The following is a 21,038-nucleotide window of genomic DNA, read 5'->3' on the forward strand; positions in this document are numbered from 1 at the left end:
TGGAAGGCCTGCAGGCAGGACACAGGATAAAATTCCTCTACAGAGCAGTGGAGCACAGCAGTAAAGCAGCTGGACAGGAATTCTTCATGCCATTGCCACTGCTGCTGTCTGCTGCTTCAGCACCATCACAGGTTCCAGACAGGGTGTCAAAAAGTGGACAGTGGACTTGGGGCAAAGGCCAGGGTGCCATTGTCCCATATGGACTCCAGGACAAAGACTGACACTAATGGTCTGAAATGCTCGGGTGGCAGAGGCTGTATATGCTTTGTTATTTGCTCTTTGAGATAGGGTCTTGCTCATAACCTATACTTGCCTATATGTCACAGTGGTCTCCCTGCAACAGTGTTCTTAGTGCAGAGTACAGTTGTGTGCCACACCTAGCTTTTATTTATTTCATTAGTAGATGAGCAGAATTAATAGAAGTCAGGCATGGTTGTGCAGGCCTTTAATCTTAGTACTCTGTAGCAGAGGCAAACTGACCTTTAAGATTTTTCATCTATCCTGTTGTACATAGTGAGTCCTTGTCCAGCAGGGCTGCAGAGTGAGACCCTGACAAAGAAAATGAAGCAATAGGAGCATGATGTAAAACTACATATTCTTAATGTGGCTCGCTTATTTTCCCTAATGATGCAGAATTGACATAAAACCAAATCTGTAGACTCCTATGTCAAGTGTGCAGTAAAATATGTATAATTTAGTCATCAGAGTACTGAGGCTCTGTAGTAAATATGGAGTGATAAGTAAAAAGCTCACTCTGATCCTGTATTTACATTGATAGACCTTTCTTACAGGATAATAGTTTAAAGAACTGCATACTTCGGCTGCATTTTTTAAAGCATAATTTCTCTTTATCAAAATGAAAATCATAGCACATTTTCCATAGCGCGTCTAAGGTATTGCTAGCCCAGACCTGTTAGGTTTCCTTTGTCCTTTCTCAGTTTCATAGCAAAACCTCATTAGTGCCCCAGAAAAGATTCCTACTGAGTGCAGGAATAGTTCAGGGAAGACTTTGCAGTCCAGCCCCAAGTTCTGCTGCAAAGCCAATCTCTTCAGGTCTGGGGCAGTTCTGTACCTGGGGTGGAAGCCGCCTGCCAATCATTGTGCTTCCTCACTTAGGGACAGCACTCTGTCCCTAAGGGAGCTGCTTATATGACTGAGGTCTCAGTAGCCAATCAGGACTGCCAGTCAGATGGGGAGGGCACTTCCGGTCTGCAATGCTCCCCGCTAAGCGGCTCTGCGACTGAGTGAGTGGGTACTGTTCTGTGTCCTACCCTGTGACCGGCTGCAGGAACTGTGAGGAGAGCGGGTGAGCTCCATATCCGCCATGGTGAGTGAGGGGCCACCGTCCCCATGTAGGGAGGAGTCACGGGAGCCGGTGCGGGGTTGTGGGAACTGGTTGCTGAATGCTGGATGCTGTTGCTTTGGTTCCCTGAGGTCCCTGCACCTCCCAGGCAGAAGCGGGACCTCTAAATGACTTTGCTCTGCACCAAGCACCTGCGGCAGAGTACGAGGGCTTCTCAGCCCTTGTGGGAAACATCCTTGTCACCTTGCAGCGCATGCACATGCGCTGTTTTTACTGTCGTCAGGGAAGGCACATTTGCTACCTCGCAGAGCCCTGGTCACTTTAGTATCTTCCAGAGGTTCTGCATTTGGCACTGAACATTCTTAGAAGGGTTATGGAAGGTTATATATTAAGGAGGCCTGTAATACAGCCAGAGGAGTTGGCTCCCCTTATTTGAAGGAAATAATTTTTCTCTGTCTTACCCTCTTTCCTTTCTCTGTTTGCCTTAATATCATTCACACCTTTCCTTTAAAGCTCTTTCTTCTTAGATTGTATTCCTGTCATGGTTTATATTTGCTCACAGCTCAGGCTCTAAGGTTTGGTCCCCAATTAGGGGGAGTAATTGTGTAAAATAAGGAGGTATGCCCTTGTGGGAGTAGGTGTGTCAATGTGGGTTGGCTTTGAGGTTTCAAAAGCCCAGTGCAAGGCAAGTGTTTCTTTCTGCCTGCGTATATATCAGGATGTAACACTCAGCCCCATGCCTGCCCACTCTGATTCTTCCTTTCAAGATGATAACGGACTAACCCTCTGTCACTATAATCAATCCACGAATTAAAAGCCTTCCATTATAAGAATTGCCTTGGTCATAGTGCGTCCTCACAGCAAGAGAAGAGTCTGTAAGACAGGTTGTGTAGTAATTTGTTGTATTATATGGTTTGGATTCTCTGTATGTCCTGAGAAATCAAATAAGGCTAAATGAAAGAGTAATGGACTGATCTTACTTTGGGGGATTCTTGGTTTCAAGAAACAGTTATTTCTTTATAGATTTTTATTTATTTTATGCACATGAGTGCTCTATCTGCATGTATGCCTTTATTCTAGACCGGGGCATCAGATCTCACTACAGATGATTGTGAATCACCATGTGGTTGCTGGGAATGGCACTCAGGATCTCTGGAAGAGCTGCCAGTGCTCTTAACTGTTGAGCCATCTCTCCAGCTCCATGGACTGATTCCTTGAGAAAGCTTTCAGTCTTTGGAATGGTTATAACGAGAGAGTCTTTTATTTCTTGATCCATTCTTCATCATTAGAGAGATGTTCAGAGTTTGTAAGCTTTATGATGCTTCTGCTGTTGTTGATGTCCTGCTTTAATCTGTGGTGGTCTGATAGGATGCAGGGAGTTATTTCAATTTTCTTGTATCTGTTGAGATTTTGTGTCTGAGTGTGTGGTCAATTATGGAGAAAGTTCTGTGAGGTGCTTGTTGTGGGGTATTCACCAGAGAAGACTGCTTAGACATGGGTTTAAGCCAATAGAAAGTCTTTATTATCTGCCTACAAGTACACTGGATGTTCTGGATCCCAGTGTAGCCCTGAGCCTATTTCACAATGAGCTTTTTTTTTTTTTTTTTTTGGAGCTGAGGCTTGAACCCAGGGCCTTGTGCTTGCTAGGCAAGCTCTCTACCACTGAGCTAAATCCTCAACCAAGATTTTTTTTTGGGGTTTTTTTTTTTTTGAGACAGGGTTTCTCTGTGTAGCTTTGTGCCTTTCCTGGATCTCGCTCTGTATCTCAGGCTGGCCTCGAACTCAGAGATCCGCCTGGCTCTGCCTCCTGAGTGCTGGGATTAAAGGCACGCGCCACCACTGCCCGGCTCACAATGAGCTTTTAAGTGTGTTCTGGGTTGACATACTTCAGATAAAAAAAAAAAAAAAACAGTTTGCCAGATGCAGAACTACAGTCTAAAAAGCAAGGTTAGTACCTTTAGAGACTTCCTTTTAATATGCACTTGATGGATTAGATATTATTTTCCTTTTAGCTGGTGGTACTTTCTACATGCTGAGTTTTACCATCCTGAATGGCACTTCCATCTTGGAGTCAGCTGTGCTAAGGTCTGGGGTCCTACTAAAGACTTGAGCCTGTTACATTCCCCCTGGACTTAGTGAATGAGTCACATCATGGGCTCATGCTGTTTTAGTTAAGATGCAGGGCCCCACCATTAATCCAATCAGAATGAGAATTAATGGCCCAGTCAGTGCTGATAGCAGAGTAGTTAGGTAGTGGGACAAGGAGAACAGAAACTGGAATCAATTATTTCCCCAACCATGACAATAATTTTTTAAAAATTACTCCTGATAAATTAGCATATGACCAACAAGTTTTTTCCCAAAGCCATACATAGTTTCTTTTATCTCATGAGAAGTAAGTCTGAGCCTTTTCAGTTTTGTAGGACATTTTTATAAGGGAATCTAATTGTTTTAATTCAGAAATGGAACATTTTATTACCATCAGGTCCTGATCAACCTGTCTGCCTAGTTTGGAAAGCATCAGAAGAGACACATTTAGTCAAACCATTGTTACATGTCCACCACATAGTCTCAGGGATTCAGAAATATTATTATTCTGATGAATTAACCCATAAAGCAGAACATTAATTTGGGCTGACCCCTAGTCACAGCAAGTTTTGTCAGTCAATAGGCTGACAGTCTGGTTAGTATAGTATGACAGGGGGCAGGTGTTTAAACATAACCAGCAATCCTGGCCTATTTCTGGCTGGGAATAATTAAGTTCATCCTCAGTGTTCCTTCCTGTAGCATAGGGTCTGATTCTGCAAGTATTTCCTATTTCCCATAGACCAGAATCTTTTTAATGAAGTTTTCTAGGAAACCTCAGTTTCACAAACCCAGTTTTTGTAATGTAAACTCCCTTGTTCCCGGCAACCAGGGGGCCCAGCCACAGGGTATACAGAGAATTGTAAACTCTGTATTTCTATATCAAAAGATAAATCTCCATACCTTTCCTGTCTCTAATACAATCAGACATTTAAAGTGGGCATCAGTGAGCAGATGTCAAGATGAATATGGGTTGCTGCTCTGTACTTACATTAGGTAATACCTTCCCTGTATCTGTCCTGCTTAGTTCCCAGGTCCAGGCCTAAGGGCAGTGGGGGTTGCAGCATGACCCTGTATTCATACCAAATGTAAGGCTCAGGAGGAGGTAGAGGGAGAGCGAGTGGAAGGGCTTGGGGATCAATGAAACCTAATTTTAATGGGTCCATAGTCCAGAGACAGTCCCATTTCGCAGCAAATGTGGCTTCTGCTTTCTTGATCTGGGTATTGTGGATCCAGAGTGTACTGCTAGCTACCTTCACTGCTTTAAGAGTAGAGAGAGTCACCATTTAGGGTTCATTCTAGGGTGGTTCCCGTGTCCCTTGGCTACTTTTTTGACCCAGACAGTATCATTGGACTGGTAGAAAAGGAAACAGGTATTGGACTTGGAGGTCAGCTGGATTTCTAAGATAGTCAAATGAGTAGCCATTATGAAGAACTGGAGTGTCTGGAGTGACTTGAAAAAGTAGTGATTAGACTATTCTGCAAACTGTTGATCGTTGAGCATGGGAATCAGTGGGGGAGGTTTTTCAAACACAATCACATAATGGAGTAAATCTCTCCTTATGTTTTGTCCAGCTGCAATCAAAGCAAAGGAAAGAGGTCTGTCCATTCTTTGGTAGACTTTTTTGAGCATTTTGTTAAAGTTTTTTTTTTTTATGTCCTGTTTATTCTTTTTTACTTGTCCAGAACGCTGAGGTTTGTATGCACAATGAAGTTTTCAATGTGTGTGTAAAGTTTTGTCTATTGAGAGATTTTTGGCAATGAAAGCCAGGGCATTGTTGGTCCCCATTGCTAGGAGGGCCCAAATCATGGGACCAGTTCCTGGAGGAGGTTTTTAAGCTACTGCTGGAGTTGTTATAGTCTGGGTGGGAAACACTTTTACTGACCAGGAAGGGGTATCTATAAAAACTAGCAAGTACTGTTATCTTCCCTGGGCAGGGTGGATCTTGGTGAAGTCATTTTCCCAGCATTCTTGCTCTGTTATTTGGATGCTTTCCTTTGTAAGGGCTCTCTGTTTTAGATTGACTTGAGTACAAACCTGGCATCTGGCTGAGACATCCCTTGCTAGGCTGTCCCATCTAGGTATAATATACCTTGGTCTGATTCAACTCTGAAAGTTTTGTGAACCCACATAAGTAGCCTTTGAAGTTAGTTACCAACAGTCCAGTCAGTTGTTTTGGGGAGAATGATCTTTCCCTCTGGTGTCCTCCATCATCCTGTGGTTTTGAACTTGAACTGTCCATTTCATTTTACCATGGAGTGTCAGGCAGTAAAGGGTCACGGTATATCATCAGAATATCATACCCTCCCCCAATGCCCCATTCCAGAATATTAAGTACCTCCAACTGGTTTGTTAGGCAGCCAGGTCAGAAGCCCAGTAGTTGAGGACAGCAATTTGTAGGGGAAGCCAAATAGCTTCTAGGATGGCCAAGATTTTTTAAAGTCCCTTTTTCCATGTGATGAAAAGCCCTCTTTCTCTACAGATCATACTGTAGACATGCCTGACAGTATAAACATAGTGACTGTCATGTGTATGGTGGAGGACTTTCCTTTTTTCCCACTTGAGACCCTAGGTCAGATCAATCAGTTCTGCTGTCTGGGCTGAGGTACCCGATGTGGGTCCTAATGTTTTCAATTAATGGAACTGCTACAGCTCCCATGTACCTGGTTTCATCTTTCATCTCTTGACAGTCATGGATGAGCACCTGTGTCAACACAGAAAAGGGTAGCCTCAACCATGTCATGGCATAAGGGTAGCCTCAACCATGTCATGGCATACCACGAATATAAGATCTTGACCCAAAGATAACTTGTTTGTTTTCTTTCATTAAACTAGCATTAGCCTGGATTCCCATTAGACAGATGGGACAACCTGTAGCTACAGGGTCCCACCATGTAGAGAGGTACATCACAGGACATTTCCATGGCTCCAAAGCTTGGGTCGAAACCCATTTTGTCTTGTGTTTTGTGGACAAACAGTTGAAATTTTTTTGAGACATCTGGAAATTCTATGGCTGGAGCAGAAATCATAGCTGTTTTTAAAGCCTTAAATGGTTTTTGTTCAGTCTCAGTCCATATTAGGGGCTCAGGGTCCCCTTTGTGCTAGTGTATAGAGGGCTTGCCATTTCCAGAAACACTGGTATCCAGTGATATCAATATCCAGCTGCACCCAGGAACTCTTGAACCTGTCTCTTAGTCTTTTGTGTTGGGATCTGAAGGATAGCAGCAATCCTACTCTGCGACAGGCTTCTTTTGCCTCCCTTCAGCTAGTAGTTAAGATAGGTAGGCTTCTACACAGGTGGACTTTCTTAGCCCACAGTTTGTGGCCAAAGGTCTGTAAACTTCCAGGGGACCATCAGTGGTCCTTTTATAATCTGTTTTCTCAGGAAACCTGTGAAGGAAGGGCAGGAACTCTACATTTAATGTCTTTGACTCCTGGGGCAACCTGGTCCAGGTTAGTTGCCCACTGTAACCCCCTATTGGGTCTGTCCATTTAAAAGCAAAGGTGGTTGACTCACCACTGTCAGTGGGAGACTGAAGAATGCACTTTCAGATCCAAGACAGTGCACACCTGTTTCTCTGGGAGAACCAGACTCATGAGAATTAGAGGTCCCGGGTTTCTTCACAGGCAGGAGAGGCATATTCCAGGGTGACTGGCAGGGCACCAGGATGCCTGTCTCATTAAGCCAGGCAATATGAACTTCATCCCCCCCCCCTTTCCCAAGGGTCGTTTGGTATTATTTATTTTTCATTGGAGGAATAACTTCCATATATTCTTCTGATAGAGGGTAAAATACCAAAATTTTTCTGTGTATCTGTAAGTCTGTGTCTCATTATCAGAGAAGATGAAGATGGATTTGAGTTTGTGCAGAAGTTCTTGTCCCAATCAGTTTTTTGTTGTTAGCAAACACCTTTTTAACTACCTTCAGCAACTGGAAACTTCTTTTACCATTAAAATATTTTAAACTTTTATAACATTTTTCTAATACCATGGCTGACTGGATGACAAATGAAATCTTTTTAGCTGCTGTCTTTAATCTTTCTAAAAAGTACTTAGTGAAATTCCTTAAAGTGCCCTTGGTCAGTGGTGGACAGAAGGGAATGTCTGTTCCTTCCTGGCTGCGTTTCCTGGCAGCAGTTCCCTTGCCCAGCCCAGGGGCAGCGTTTTCACTTTTTGCAAAGAGAAGGGTGGGTTTTACAGATCATTGTTGAAAAGAGACACAAATTATGAAAGAGAAAGTAGTGAAACTTTCTCTTTTTCTTACAACTCAGTCTAGGGGATCTTTTCCATTTCCCTGGAACTGCTTAGAGCAGGCAAAAGTAGAGGGAATGCTCACCTAAGGAAATTATTTCTCCTTGGCTTGTGTGCATTTTGCCTAGATGGCCTTGGGGTTCGGGCCTGGACTAGAGGCCTGCCTGCAAGGGTTGCAGCTCTGGAGGGAAAGATTTTCTGACTTTCCAGAAAGTCAGGCTATACCTGCAGCTGTGAAGGGAAAGCATCCTGGATACTTACAGCTGTGAGGAGAAAGATATCCTGACTTCTCAGGGAAGTCAAGCTATACCTGAAGCTGGGGTCCAGTGGGTTATGGTCTCCTTTCAGCATGTAGCAATCCTGCTCCTCTCAGAGAGAGCCTGCTGAGTTCTGCTCCCAAGGGAGTTTTCCATCAGAGGTATCCATTTCTTTTTCTATCTGCTCCCCTAAGGGAGCTTCCCAGCAGAGGTATCCATTTATTCTTAGCTACTACCTCTTTTGATTCACTCTGATGAGGGGAAAACCCTACAGAAATTTATCAATCTGCTCTGGTTCCAGCTAAAAGTTGTTACTTCTGGTCCACTCCACTGGGAGTTTCCCAGCAGAGGTATCTGTTTCTTCTTCTGCTGTGCCCCCTAAGGGAACTTCCTAACAGAGACTCTGCTCCTTGCCAGTGAAAGATCTTCACCCAGAACTCTTTCAAGAAAGAGATGTATTTGGGAAGGAGGAATCCAGGAGAGTGGCTGCCTCTGTCAGGGTGGAGAAGGACAGCTGATAACTGAGCAGGTAGAGGGGCTTATAGGCTTCTTAGGGGCAGAGTTTTCCAGGGAGAAGATTTTCAGGGAGGCAATTGGTCAGATTTTGATCCCCTTGAGCTTGGACAAGCTCAGATTGCCTAGATTTTGTGCTCAGGTTGTTTTTCTGTTCAACGATTGGTTGGTTTTCCTGCTCAGGGATTGGTTGATTTTGTGTTCAGTTGGTCGGGGCAGATTTGGCTCTGGTTTTAGGGCCAAAGTGGTTTTAGAGACCTGTGGGAGCCCATTTTCAGGTTCCTCGTGGCTTTACCCAGCAGGTCCTCATAGGGAGGATGATTAGGACCATGGGTCTGAGTGCAGGTGTCTGAGATGGTCTGCACTTGGCTGGGCTCGGGGGAAGTCTTTTGCTTCACCCCTTGGCATTTCTATAAATATCCTAGGACAGAGACAGTCAGGGCTCATTGGAATAGGTTCCAGGCCCTCTTGAGGCAATCCTTTATTTTCTATCTTTTTATCTCCACAATCTAAATCCTTCTATCTAATATTTCCTGCTGCTCACACTCAAGAAAACTCTGGGGAACTGTGGGGTTGGTGGGTAAACACCCCGCAAATGGCGCCACGAACAGGGAATAAAAAAAAAAGGGGGATGGGCTAAAGACAAATGAACAGGGACTAAAGACAAAGTAATAGGAACCAAAGACAAAGGAAAATAATAGTTTTATTGCAGAGTTTTTGGCGAAAGTGTGTTGTCAGGTCCTGCCAGTGGGGAAAAAAAGGGGGACATGTCTGGTGTTGTAATGGAATATGAATATTAATAAGGGCAGGGGTTTTATCCTCAAGAGAAAAGGAAAAAATGGACTGGAAGGATGTCCGATGCTGCAGCGCAAAAATCTCTTCTATCAAATTTTCTATCTTCTATCTCTTTATCAATTTCTATCTGTGAAAAATAAGTATAAGGTATAGTGTAGTAATATAGTGTAGGAAAAACTTAGAAGTGTAAGATTGTGTAGAAAAAATTTAAAATAACTAAAAGCAACTAGACAGGAAAACTCTTCAGTTTTCTAACTTTGGGGGCTATGAATGCAAACTGGGGGGGGATCTTTCTTTGAGCTTTACAGGTAGTAAGAAAGCTCTTCTTTGAGCTTATTGGGCAGAAAAAAGTTTCCTATGGAAGCTTTTGGCCTGGGGACAGCTGAAATGCTAAGTCCAAGTGGCAGGAGAAAGTGTTTTCTCCCTGAGGCAAAAATGGTGTAAGAAGCAAAAAAGTTTAAAGTTCAGAAGTTTTGGGAAAAGTTGATCTTTCTCTCTTGGGAAAAAAAAAAATCTTTCTCTTAAACTAAAAAGCTTTTCTTGAAAAATTTTGGGGGAAAATATCTCTGAAAAGCCTTAATCTTTCTCTCTCAAACTAAAAGCTCTCTTAAACTCAAAAAGTAAAGGCTTTAACTTTCTCTCTCAGAAGGACAAAAATTAGAATCACCTGAAGATGTTAGTAGGGGAATCACCTGTGATTAGCTCTAAGAGAAAACAAACCTCTTAAGACAGCAAAACCTAAGTTCTTTTTTTCAAGCTTTAAAAATCCTCCCTGCAATGCAGGAGGCAGTGATGGAGTTCCTAAAAACCTCTTCTAAGCTCTGTTTCTTCAAGCTAGTAAAAGACAGTGGGTCAAAGTCCCCTGAGGGAAATGCTTGGGAGAGTAAATGAGAGAAAGATCTATCAGGGGGAGAAAAATTTCTCTGAAGGAGCTGTGGGAAAGCTCTGTTGTAAATGCTTTTGTTTTTCACTGACTGGCTAAGGCAAACAAAAGCCCAAAGGAAAGTTGCTGTAAGAAATGCCAGGCTCAATGTGCGCTAACAGGCAGGTGCAGTTCTGATTCCGGGCTGGTGTCCGATAGAGCAGAGACACCTGTTGAAGCCAGCTCAGAACAGAAATTTCCTAATGTCCTATAATTGAAAACATAAAACACTTGGTTCAAACCTCCTGGCAAGAACTTTGAAAGCCCAGTAAAAGAGAACCAGAAGTTGACTCTCAGACCCGAAAAGAACTATGGGAAATGAAGTCCATAAGGTAACTTACAACAAAGGACTGATATAAGAGAAATGCATTCTGGGAAAGGTAGTTTTTCCACTAAAGATGACAACAGTGCCTGAAAAACACTTTTCAGCTCAAAAAGACATCCATAGTAAACTTTAAAGTACAGCTTTGAAAATGAAAAGGAAAATCATCTAAGAGTTTGTGAATGTCAGTTCCAATGAAAAATTGAAAGGATACAGAACTAGGAGCTTTGCAGTTTGGGGCTCCATTGATAAAATACTTATTTTCCCTAATAGCTGTACAAAGTTTTTGCGGTAGTTGGATGTCAAAAAACTACCTATAAGAGCAAACAAGCCACTTTAAAATCCTCAAGAAAGCAAGAGAAAGCAGTTTATAGACTGAACATTGTCTTAGATATGAAGAAACTTATGGGAAAATAGAAAAAGTTCTTTGCCTCTTAAACAAACAACCTGCAATGAATGATTCCTTTGCAAATCTAATCAGTGGATAAGAAAACAGACATTTAAAAAGAAATGACTGCTTTATAGATGGGAAACAAACTTCAGAAAATCTGTCTTAAAAAAAGAGTTGCTTCACACCTGAAAGTTCCTTATAAGAAATCCATGCTAAATATCACAGCTCCTAACATCAGGGGTTAAAGCTAATGAAGTGAAAATACTAAATCCTGAAAATGCTTTTCCTCAGAGTAAGCTAATGAAGGATGTGTTTCATGAAAGAACATCTATGTTCTTGACTCCTTTGAATAGTAACAGTTTTGGTGAAAATATTGGGTTAATAAAAATCTATCAGAAACATCAGCATGGTTAAAGAAGTCATGGCAAATACAGCTTTAAAAAATTAATAAGGGGGGAATTGTATCAGAGTTTGAGTGTAAAAAGCAGCTAAATCAATTTTCATGCTATTAAGGTTCCATCTTGCAGTCTGGGGATAGTAGAATAAAGAGGCTTCCAGACTGCTGAGGAGTTTTATACAATTGTAACTAAGTTTCAGCAATGTTTTCAGACCTGCTGAAAGCGGCAGGTCTGGAACCCCACTCCAATTTAGATAACTGTCTTCTCCTGTTGGAAAATTGTCTGTTGGAACAGAATATTCCTTACAAGGTTTTTCTTCTCTTCTCTTTTCTTTCTTTTTGGGTTTGCTGTAAACTGAGATAGCTCTTAATAGAGTTGTTATAAAACATCTGAATTGTTTAACAACACTCACTAAATCTCAGAGTTAAGAAAGCCATTAAAGAAATAGATTCTCGTTTCAAAAGAACTCTCAGAACTATCAAAGCTGATTGTGAGCTCTGAACTTTGGAAATACTTTGCATACTTCCTGTCTAGTTAAGAGAATCTTTCTAATAGAGATAGTGATAATAATTAAGAGTAAGAAGTAGAAAATTGGGGCTGGAGAGATGGCTCAGTGTTTAAGAGCACCGACTGCTCTTCCAGAGGTCCTGAGTTCAATTCCCAGCAACCACATGGTGGCTCACAACCACTTGTAATAAGATCTGGTGCCCTATTCTGGCCTGCAGGGACATATGCAGGCAGAATACTGTACACATAATAAATAAATCTTAAAAAAACAAAAACAAACAAAAAAAGAAGTAGAAAATTATTCTGTCTTGTTAAAAAATGTTAAATATCCTCTAAGTGTTAAAAAAATCTTTAGGTATTTGCTAATGGTAGCCCTATATAAGTTTGTAAAATACATCTATAGAGTTTCTATAAGAATATAAGCTTGCAAGAAGTATCTAAGGTAGTCTTAAGACATGTAGTAATAAGCTTGTAAGAAGTAAAGATGCTAGTTGTAGATGTAAGTTTAAATAAGAAATAAGAAGTAAATAAGAAATAGATTTGCTAAAGTAGTTCTATAGTTTCCTTAAGGAGTATAAAAAAGTAGATGTTAATATGTTATCTGTGAGTTTGTAAAAAGTGTAAATGTTGAATGTGAGTCTAAATGCTTTGTAAGATATGTTATATGTGAGTTTGTAAAAAAAAGTGTAAATGTTAAGCATGAGTATATTCTTAATGTATATGGTGAAAAACCTGAAACACAGAAGATACTGTCATAGTTAGGCTGCAAAGCAGGCAGTCTGAGTTATTTTCAAAAGCTCCAGAAGCCGCTAAGAAGCTACGAATGGTGGACACCCGAACCAACATGAGGCATCCGCAGCTGAGATCCATGGAAAAATGAACACAACACAGAAAAACCTGAGCTAACATAAAAAACGGTACAGTTTAAAATATTACTGTAACTAAAAAGGTCTCTGATTTGAGAATGAAAATTGCAGAGACACTTGTTTGAACTAAAATGGTTAACTGCAAAAAGTTTTGGTTGTCAAACATCTTTTCATGTTTGGAAGTGAAAATCTGATACCAGAATTTAATTTCTTTGAACTTCTTGAACTTAAAGAGATAAAACTACAAAAAGGTTTTGGTTATGGATTTATTCATATTTGGAAGGCTAGTACCAGAATTATTTGAATTTTGGGACTTAAGAAATGAACAATAGTGATTTCATTGCAATGGGACAATTTTGAATTTACCTATAGTAATGACCTAGAAACTGTTTTCTGGAATTATTTGTGTTAAAAATGAAACTGTTTAAATGAAGAAATTTATTGTAGGTAGAACTAGACCCAAGATGCAGTTTTGTGTATGCGTATATGCTGGTGATTCATGACTTGTTTTGTGTTAAAACAGAACTGTTTTATGGAACTGTTTATGAAAAAATGGAATCACTTATGTAACTGGTTTTGTGTTACAAATGGAACTGTTTAAACGGAAAAGTTTGGGTTTTCTAACTAGGCTTGAGATTTTGCTTAAAAAAAATAAAGAAAAGGGAGAGTTAATATTCCTTAGTCTATTTAATTTAAAAATATTTTCTTGTTATTTGAGTGGATTAATGTTATGTTTTGTTAGTTAAGAACACCAAGAGATTCCTTTAAAGTGTAAAGAGTTTTATTAAGAAACTGCTTTTGGATGTTTTGTTAAAAGTTTTCCAAGTATTAATGGTTAGATTGAGAATATTGCTTTTCAATATGGGTTTGTAGGAATTTAAATTTCGGTTTTTCTAACTAGGTTTGAGGTTTTGTTTAAAAAAGTTTATAAAGAAAAGGAGGAATTATGAATGAATTAAGGTTGAATGTGTGTTTCCAGAAATTATGTTAACCTGCTGATAGTAATGCACCCTGGTTTTGTGAAGTTAAGGAAAGATTTAAGTTTGATGTGAAAACATCAGAAGTTTTTCCTATGTTTTGTTAGCAAGAAAATTCAAATGGTTCTATTAAGACTTAAAATTCTAAGATGGAGAAAATTATTAACTATATATAGCACCATTTATGTTAATTCAAATGGTTCTGTTAAGAGTTTGCTTTGAGTTGTAAGATTGAGAGAATTGTGACTATGTATAGCAATATTTATGTTAACCTGTTAATGGTAATGATGAAGCTAAGGGATTCTTTAAGTTTGCAATTACATTAAGTTTTTTGGTTTAGAAAGGGCTTGATGCAGCTAAAGACTGCTATAGTCAGTCACCTTGGACCTAATCCAAAAGAGAAATGTCATCTTTATCATCTTCTACTCCCATACTGGGAAGTTTAATGGCTATGGAGATTGCTGTAAGCTATTAATAATGAGTTAATTTTTATATATTAAGAATGGGGGACCTGTGGGAGCCCATTTTCAGATTCTTCGTGGCTTTACCCAACAGGTCTGCATAGAGAGGATGATTAGGACCACGGGCCTGAGTGCAGGTGTCTGAGATGGTCTGCACTTGGCTGGGCTGGGGGGGAAGTCTTTTGCTTCACCCCTTGGCATTTCTATAAATACCCTAGGGCAGAGACAGTCAGAGCTCATTGGAATAGGTTCCAGGCCCTCTCGAGGCAATCCTTTATTTTCTATCTTTTTGTCTCCACAATCTAAATCCTTCTATCTAATATTTCCTGCTTCTTGCACTCAAGAAAACTCTGGGGAACTGTGGGGCTGGTGGGTAAATGCCCCTCAGGGACCAACACTGAATGTGAGCAGGAATCAAGCACAATTCAAGCAAGTGCTTCTGCTCCTAAAGTTGAACAGGTGGAGGATATTTTTTCACCTCTGGGAAATAGGGTTGAGCCAAAAGCATTTGGGTCCACAACATGGGGGAGCACATGGGTAGAGGAGTGTTTCACATCAGACAAAGCTACTGGTCAATACAGGGAAACAATACTTATAGAAACACATAGAAAGACATGTAGAGACACATATACAGAGAGGCATACATACAATAAAATCAACCAAGGTGGGCATCACGTATTCATACACCTGAACAGAGATATCCAGTTGTGTATGATATAGTTCTCAGACACTGGATCAGAATCCATGTCTGACCTCTGCTATGTGTCTAAACAGAAGGCACCTCAAAAAGGCTTACCTCCAGAAGTGACAGGACAGGTGACTTTGTAATATTTTCCTTTGGGATTGGAGGTGTCAGATTCCCTCTGAAGCACTAGGCAGTAAGTGGTCAAAGGTAGCCCTGATGAGGTTTGAATAGGAATGGCCCCATAGACTCATGTGTTTGAAGACTTGGCCTATGGGAAGGGCACTATTAGGAGTTATGGTCTTGTTGGAATATATGTGGCCTTTTGAAGGAAGTGAGTCCTGTGGCTGTGGGCTTTGCATTCTCAAATGCTCAAGCTAGGACAAGTGTACCTCAGTCTCCTTCTGCTGCCTGCTGGTCAAGATGTAGAACTCTCAGCTTCTCCAGTCTTACCTCTGACTACTGGCTGCCATGCTTCTTCCCATGATGATCATGGACTAAAACATTATCATTAGATGTTTGGTGTTTGCCCTGCATGGTTTCAGACTTGCCTTGGTCCAATCTTTCCTTAATTCCTTGAAAGGGAAATGTATATTCTGTGCCATTGTGTTTGGGTTGATATGACTCATGATTTGTTATTTATTACATGAGGTCATAGTCAAGAGACCTCCTTGCATGTTAGAAGAAACTGTGAACATTCAAACAGTATTGGGACCATTACATAAAATGGGAATCTTTGAAATCAGACTAAATACATTTTGCATCATGATTTGACTGTGAGCCTGTCATGACCTGGGTCAAAATGTTGAGGGTTGAATGAAAAATCTTCCAGGTAGTGTGCTGAGTTGGAGCATTTGTCTTTGATGTGAGCCTTCATTGGTGACTTACAAAACCCTTAGGAGGAAGAAGTTTTCTGGAGGAATATAGTCTCACTACATTTCTTTGTTTTGTTGAAAGTGAACAGCCCCTTTCCTTCTCATGTAGGCATGCCATCACCACCAGTAGAGACTCCAAATAATGTAAGGTATAGTAAAAACAAGAATGCATACATTCATTATATTAATAGTGATCTCCTGAATCACTTAATTGCAGGTGTGTAATATTGTCACTACCTTTGTGTTTTTACATTTTTTGTTTATATTGTTTTTAAATGTCTGAAAAATTTGACTCTGTGTGTGTGTGTGTGTGTGTGTGTGTGTGTGTGTGTGTGTGTGTGTACCACTTTTCTTCCTGTCCCTTACTGAAGCCAGAAGAGAGCATTGGATTCTCTTGACCTGGAATTGGTAATAGTTGCTAACCTCCAGTCAATGTTGGGAACTGATCTAGAACCTCTTCAAAAGCAACAAGTGATTTTTTTATTTGATTTTTAGAGACAGGGTTTCTCTGAGTAATAGTCCTAGCTGTCCTGGAACTCGCTCTGTAGACCAGGCTGGCCGTGAACTCACAGAGATCCACCTACCTGCCTCTGTCTCCTAAGTGCTGTGATTAAAAGCATGCACTACCACCAGACACAACAGATGATCTTGTCTGTTGACCCATCTTCACATACTCCCTCCCTTTTGTTATTGGTGTTTGTCTTACTGTTTTAGGATCAGCATTTACTTTACTAATGTTCTTGAGAAATCATTGATCTGTCAGTCAGTAACTTCTTAAAAATGCTTTCCTTCCTGGGAATTATTAGCCTTACAGTTCAATAGGGGTCACTCCAGTTTATGATAGACAGATGCAGAATTGGAGTGAATGTTTAACTCTATGAAGGAATTTTGAGTGAGCCCTGAATGCTTTCCATTCTTTTGTTAGAGACAGGGTCTCACTATGTACCTTCTGCACAGGAATAGAAGGTGTCATCCTCTTTTTCTGTTTCCTCTTAAAATGAGTTGGTGACTGCATTTGATATTTACTGACCTATGTCATAGAATGTTTTGAACACAGAATTGTATAAATATATTCTCAATGAAGTGTATATTTGGAATTCAGTCACTTTCATGATTTCAATTATGAACATATATGGGACATTTTAGGATGCAGTGACCTATGAGGATGTGCATGTGAACTTCACTCATGAAGAGTGGGCTTTGCTGGATCCTTCCCAGAAGAGTCTCTACAAAGATGTGATGCTGGAAACCTACTGGAACCTCACTTGTATAGGTAAGAATATGAGCTTTCTGTCACTTGTTAACTTAAGGGGACAAGCTTTTCTTGGAGATTGGTGCTCTTCTCTGACTTTGAGTATGAAAGGGGAAGAATCTGGTGAATAAATTAGGCATTGTACTAAGCTTCATGAAAGATAGTGATTTCAAGTGTGCCTAATTTCCAGTAATATACCATGTATATTTTCTGCTACTGTATTTTAGGGTACAAATGGGAAGACTGTAATATTGAAGAACATTGTCAGAGCTCTAGAAGAAATGGAAGGTAATTTTCATGTGCAAGCTGATATATTTGTATGTTTAAAGAAATGTTAATGTACTCTGAACTTTTAATGAAATGCAACTGTGTAAAAAGCATAGCTTTGTGATGATTATTAAATTTACAGAACACCATGTTCTCCAATGTGAGGTAGCTGATCACTGTTTGCAAAGCATTCCATTAAGGACAAGACAAGGAAACAATGCCATGATAGATATCATAGTTTCAATCATAGCCATGTGTGAGGCATGTTGTAGGACCGTCCATCCACTTACTGTCATGCTTTCCATTTATCATATAAGGTATACACATTGATGAGGGGATTAGAGAATGTCCAAGACCTTTTATAAGCAAAGCTTCCATACTAAAGCTCGTGTTCTCCATATATGTGAAATGAGTGATTTATTTAGCATAGTTTAGTAAGAGGAGCATTTTATGAGAGACCAGGAGGTTGTCTTGGTGTAGAAACATGAAGCCCTATTCCACATCTGTATGACACACGTTCAACTATGGGAATGCAATGTGAAAACCCTTTATTTGTTATCTTCCTTTACCAGGTGTGTCATCTGTCACTCTGAATACAAGTCATGTGACCATAAGGGACATGGAAAGAAGCATTGTAGTTCTGTCTCTCTCAGAGCAACTGGAAGATATATGGTAGTCCCCACTATGAGAAGACATGATGACTGTGATACAAGTTTACAATTAATTGGTTTTCCAACTTCAGTGGGAATTCATCAGCAAACTCACGTTGGAGAAAAACCTTATGAGTACCAGGAATATGGAAATTCATCTCTTTCAGTTGGTTCACTGTGCACGTGTAGTGTGCCTCACAGTATAAGAAAATGTTATAAATGCAATCAGTGTGGTCAAACTCTCAGTTCTTCAAGTTCTCTTCAAAGATGTGGAAAAGTTCATGTGGGAAGAAAATATAATAAATGTGAGTCATCTACTAAAAGCTTTAGCCATTACAAGCATCATCAAACACATCAAACACCCAATAATGAAGAGGCTCTTTATGAATGTAATCAACATCATAAAGCCTTTACATATGATTCCTCAATAAAAGGACACCAAAGAACTCATTTAGAAGGAAAACCCTATGAGTCTAATCAGAGTTATAAAGTCTTTGCATGTCACAATCTTCATCAAGTACATAGAATACAAACTAGACAGAAAAGGTATGAATATCATCAATGTGATAAAGCATTTGCATGTCCCACTTATCTTCAGATACATAATAGAAATAATACTGTAGAGAAACCCTATGAATGTAAGCAATGTGGCAAAGCCTTTGCATATAACAGTTATCTTCTCATTCATCTAAGAAGTCATACTTTAGAGAAACCCTATGAATGTAATGAATGTGGTAAAGCCTTTGCACAGAAGAGAAGTCTTCACAGTCATGAAAGAAGTCACAGTGGAGAGAAATCCTATGATTGTAATCAGTGTGGCAAAACCTTTACACGTAACAGTCATCTTCTCACACATCTAAGATGTCACACTGGAGAGAAACCCTATGGATGTAATCAGTGTGGTAGAGCCTTTGCTCAGAAGAGTAGTCTCCATAGTCATGAAAGAAGTCATAGTGGAGAGAAACCCTATGAATGTAATCAATGTGATAAAGCCTTTGCACGGAAGAATAATCTTCTCAGTCATGAAAGAATTCATACTGGAGAGAAACCCTATAAATGTAATGAATGTGGTAAAGCCTTTGCAGAGAAATATAAGCTATTCATTCATGAAAGAATTCATACAGGAGAGAGACCCTATGAATGTAATGAATGTGGTAAAGCTTTTGCAGAGAAGAGTCATCTTCTTGGTCATGAAAGAATTCATACTGGAGAGAAACCCTATGAATGTAATGAATGTGGTAAAGCCTTTGCAAGGAAGTGTCATCTTCTCAGTCATGAAAGAATTCATACTGGAGAGAAACCCTATGAATGTAATGAATGTGGTAAAGCCTTTGCACAGAAGAGTCATCTTCTCACTCATGAAAGAAGTCACAATGGAGAGAAACCCTATGAATGCAATGAATGTGGTAAAGCCTTTGCACAGAAGAGGAATCTTCTCAATCATGAAAGAAGTCATAATGGAGAGAAACCCTATAAATGTAATGAATGTGGTAAAGCTTTTACAGGGAAAAGTACTCTTCACAGTCATAAAAGAAGTCATAGTGGAGAGAAACCCTATGAATGTAATCAATGTGGTAAAGCCTTTGCACTGAGGAAGAATCTTCTCAGTCATGAAAGAATTCATGCTGGAGAGAAACCCTATGAATGTAAACAATGTGGTAAAGCCTTTACACGGAAGAGTCATCTTGAAAGTCATGAAAGAAGTCACAATGGTGAGAAACCTTATGAATGTAATGAATGTGGTAAAGCCTTTGCACAGAAGAAGTATCTTCTCAGTCATGAAAGAATTCATACTGGAGAGAAACCTTATGAATGTATTCAATGTGGTAAAACCTTTACACAAAAGAGTAGTCTTCATATTCATGAAAGAGTTCATAGTGGAGAGAAACCCTATGAATGTAATCAATGTGGCAAAGCCTTTACACAGAAGGGTAGTCTTCATAGTCATGAAAGAATTCATGCTGGACAGAAACCCTATGAATGTAGGCAGTGTGGCAAAGCCTTTGCAATGAAGAATCATCATCATAATCATGAAAGAATTAATTCTGGACAGTACCATAAGGATGTAATCAGTGTGGTAGTTTCAGATGTGAGTGGCCATGTGGGTGCTGGAAACTGAACTGTGTTTTCTACAAGAGGTACTTGCTGGAGTTCAGCTTTATAGGTATTCAGATCCCAGAGTGATTGAGTTATCAGCAAAGGAAGGAGACTGCTGTGATCTGAGGGTGAATGAGGATAGCTGTTGCTTTATTGAAAAAGGACTATACCCTTTATACTCTATAACTGAACATTAGTTTAAACTCAAGCAAAATTGAAAACGTACTTAAAGATTCTTTGATGAAAGCAGCCATCAACCTCATCACAGCAATTTTCCTGAGACAAAAAGCGATAAATTCAGCAAGTATCAAAATGCCTTTTTGAATGTGAGCCCATTGTTTCCTTTATCCTTGGGACCAGGTGTATCCAGTTAGTACATTTTTAAGTTCTTTATTCTTGGTGTAATCAGGAGACACAATGGGGATTCTTGTGTGGGATTAGGCATAATTATCACACTATGTAATTCCACGGTGTTGAAGATTTTTTCCAAGAATTTTGTTTAAAGAGACTGCCATTGTATACATCCTCATCCTCCACTGAACCCACAAATTATTTCCCACAGGAAAAAGCATAAGGAAACTTCAAAACATGTAGTGAGAATTATTAACACTGTAAATAAAAAGATGCTGGAGAATTAAGATCTACAATGTCGAAAAGCTAGAACTTTGTCGATCAGCAGTAGTCATGGTGCAGTCCATGCCAGGTACTAAACTGCTAAACCATCTCTCGTCCCTTTGTATTTTTTTTTAAAGATTTAATTTATTATCCTTGTGTTTGTGAGTACACATGCATAGCAGAGCTTGAAATCAGATGACAGCCTGTAGGACCCTTCCTCCCTTTTTACCATTTGGGTCCTGAAGATCCAATCATCTGTCTTGGCTTTAAGCACCTTTACCTGCTGAACCATGCCATGAGGACCACTGAGCCATGATTTTTTTTTATTAATCTTTTTTTGTGTGTTTTTTTTTTTTTAAACAGGCTCATGAAATTCAGGCTGATCTTGAACTCATGACCTTTCTGCTTCCACCTCCAATTCCTGGGATGACAAGTTTCACTACCATGCCCTGTTTATGCAGAGCTTGTATATGTTGAGACAACATTCTATCCAAAGAGAGCCATCTGATATGAAAACATTGATGTATCCAGGTTGTTCATACACAGGTCCA

General features: G+C 39.9%; 1 protein-coding gene across 1 annotated transcript; it reads left to right on the forward strand.

Moving 5' to 3' along the window:
* The first annotated feature begins 1,199 nt into the window (after positions 1-1,199).
* On the forward strand, positions 1,200-20,596 carry LOC128115840 (zinc finger protein 260-like). The gene is made up of 4 exons (XM_052746934.1): positions 1,200-1,327; positions 16,753-16,879; positions 17,086-17,146; positions 17,698-20,596. The coding sequence occupies exons 1-4, from the start codon at positions 1,325-1,327 to the stop codon at positions 19,892-19,894; spliced, it is 2,388 nt and encodes a 795-aa protein (XP_052602894.1). The 5' UTR covers positions 1,200-1,324; the 3' UTR covers positions 19,895-20,596.
* Positions 20,597-21,038: the final 442 nt, after the last annotated feature.

The sequence above is a fragment of the Peromyscus californicus genome, unplaced genomic scaffold (genome assembly GCF_007827085.1).
Source record: "Peromyscus californicus insignis strain IS unplaced genomic scaffold, ASM782708v3 Scaffold_1__1_contigs__length_55948999, whole genome shotgun sequence".
Taxonomy (NCBI): Eukaryota; Metazoa; Chordata; class Mammalia; order Rodentia; family Cricetidae; genus Peromyscus; species Peromyscus californicus.

Excerpts from the sequence above, each read along its gene's own strand:
- LOC128115840 (XM_052746934.1), top strand. Across the intron at positions 16,880-17,085 it reads CTGGAACCTCACTTGTATAG|GGTACAAATGGGAAGACTGT; the intron begins GTAAGAATATGA and ends ACTGTATTTTAG. Across the intron at positions 17,147-17,697 it reads AGCTCTAGAAGAAATGGAAG|GTGTGTCATCTGTCACTCTG; the intron begins GTAATTTTCATG and ends TTCCTTTACCAG.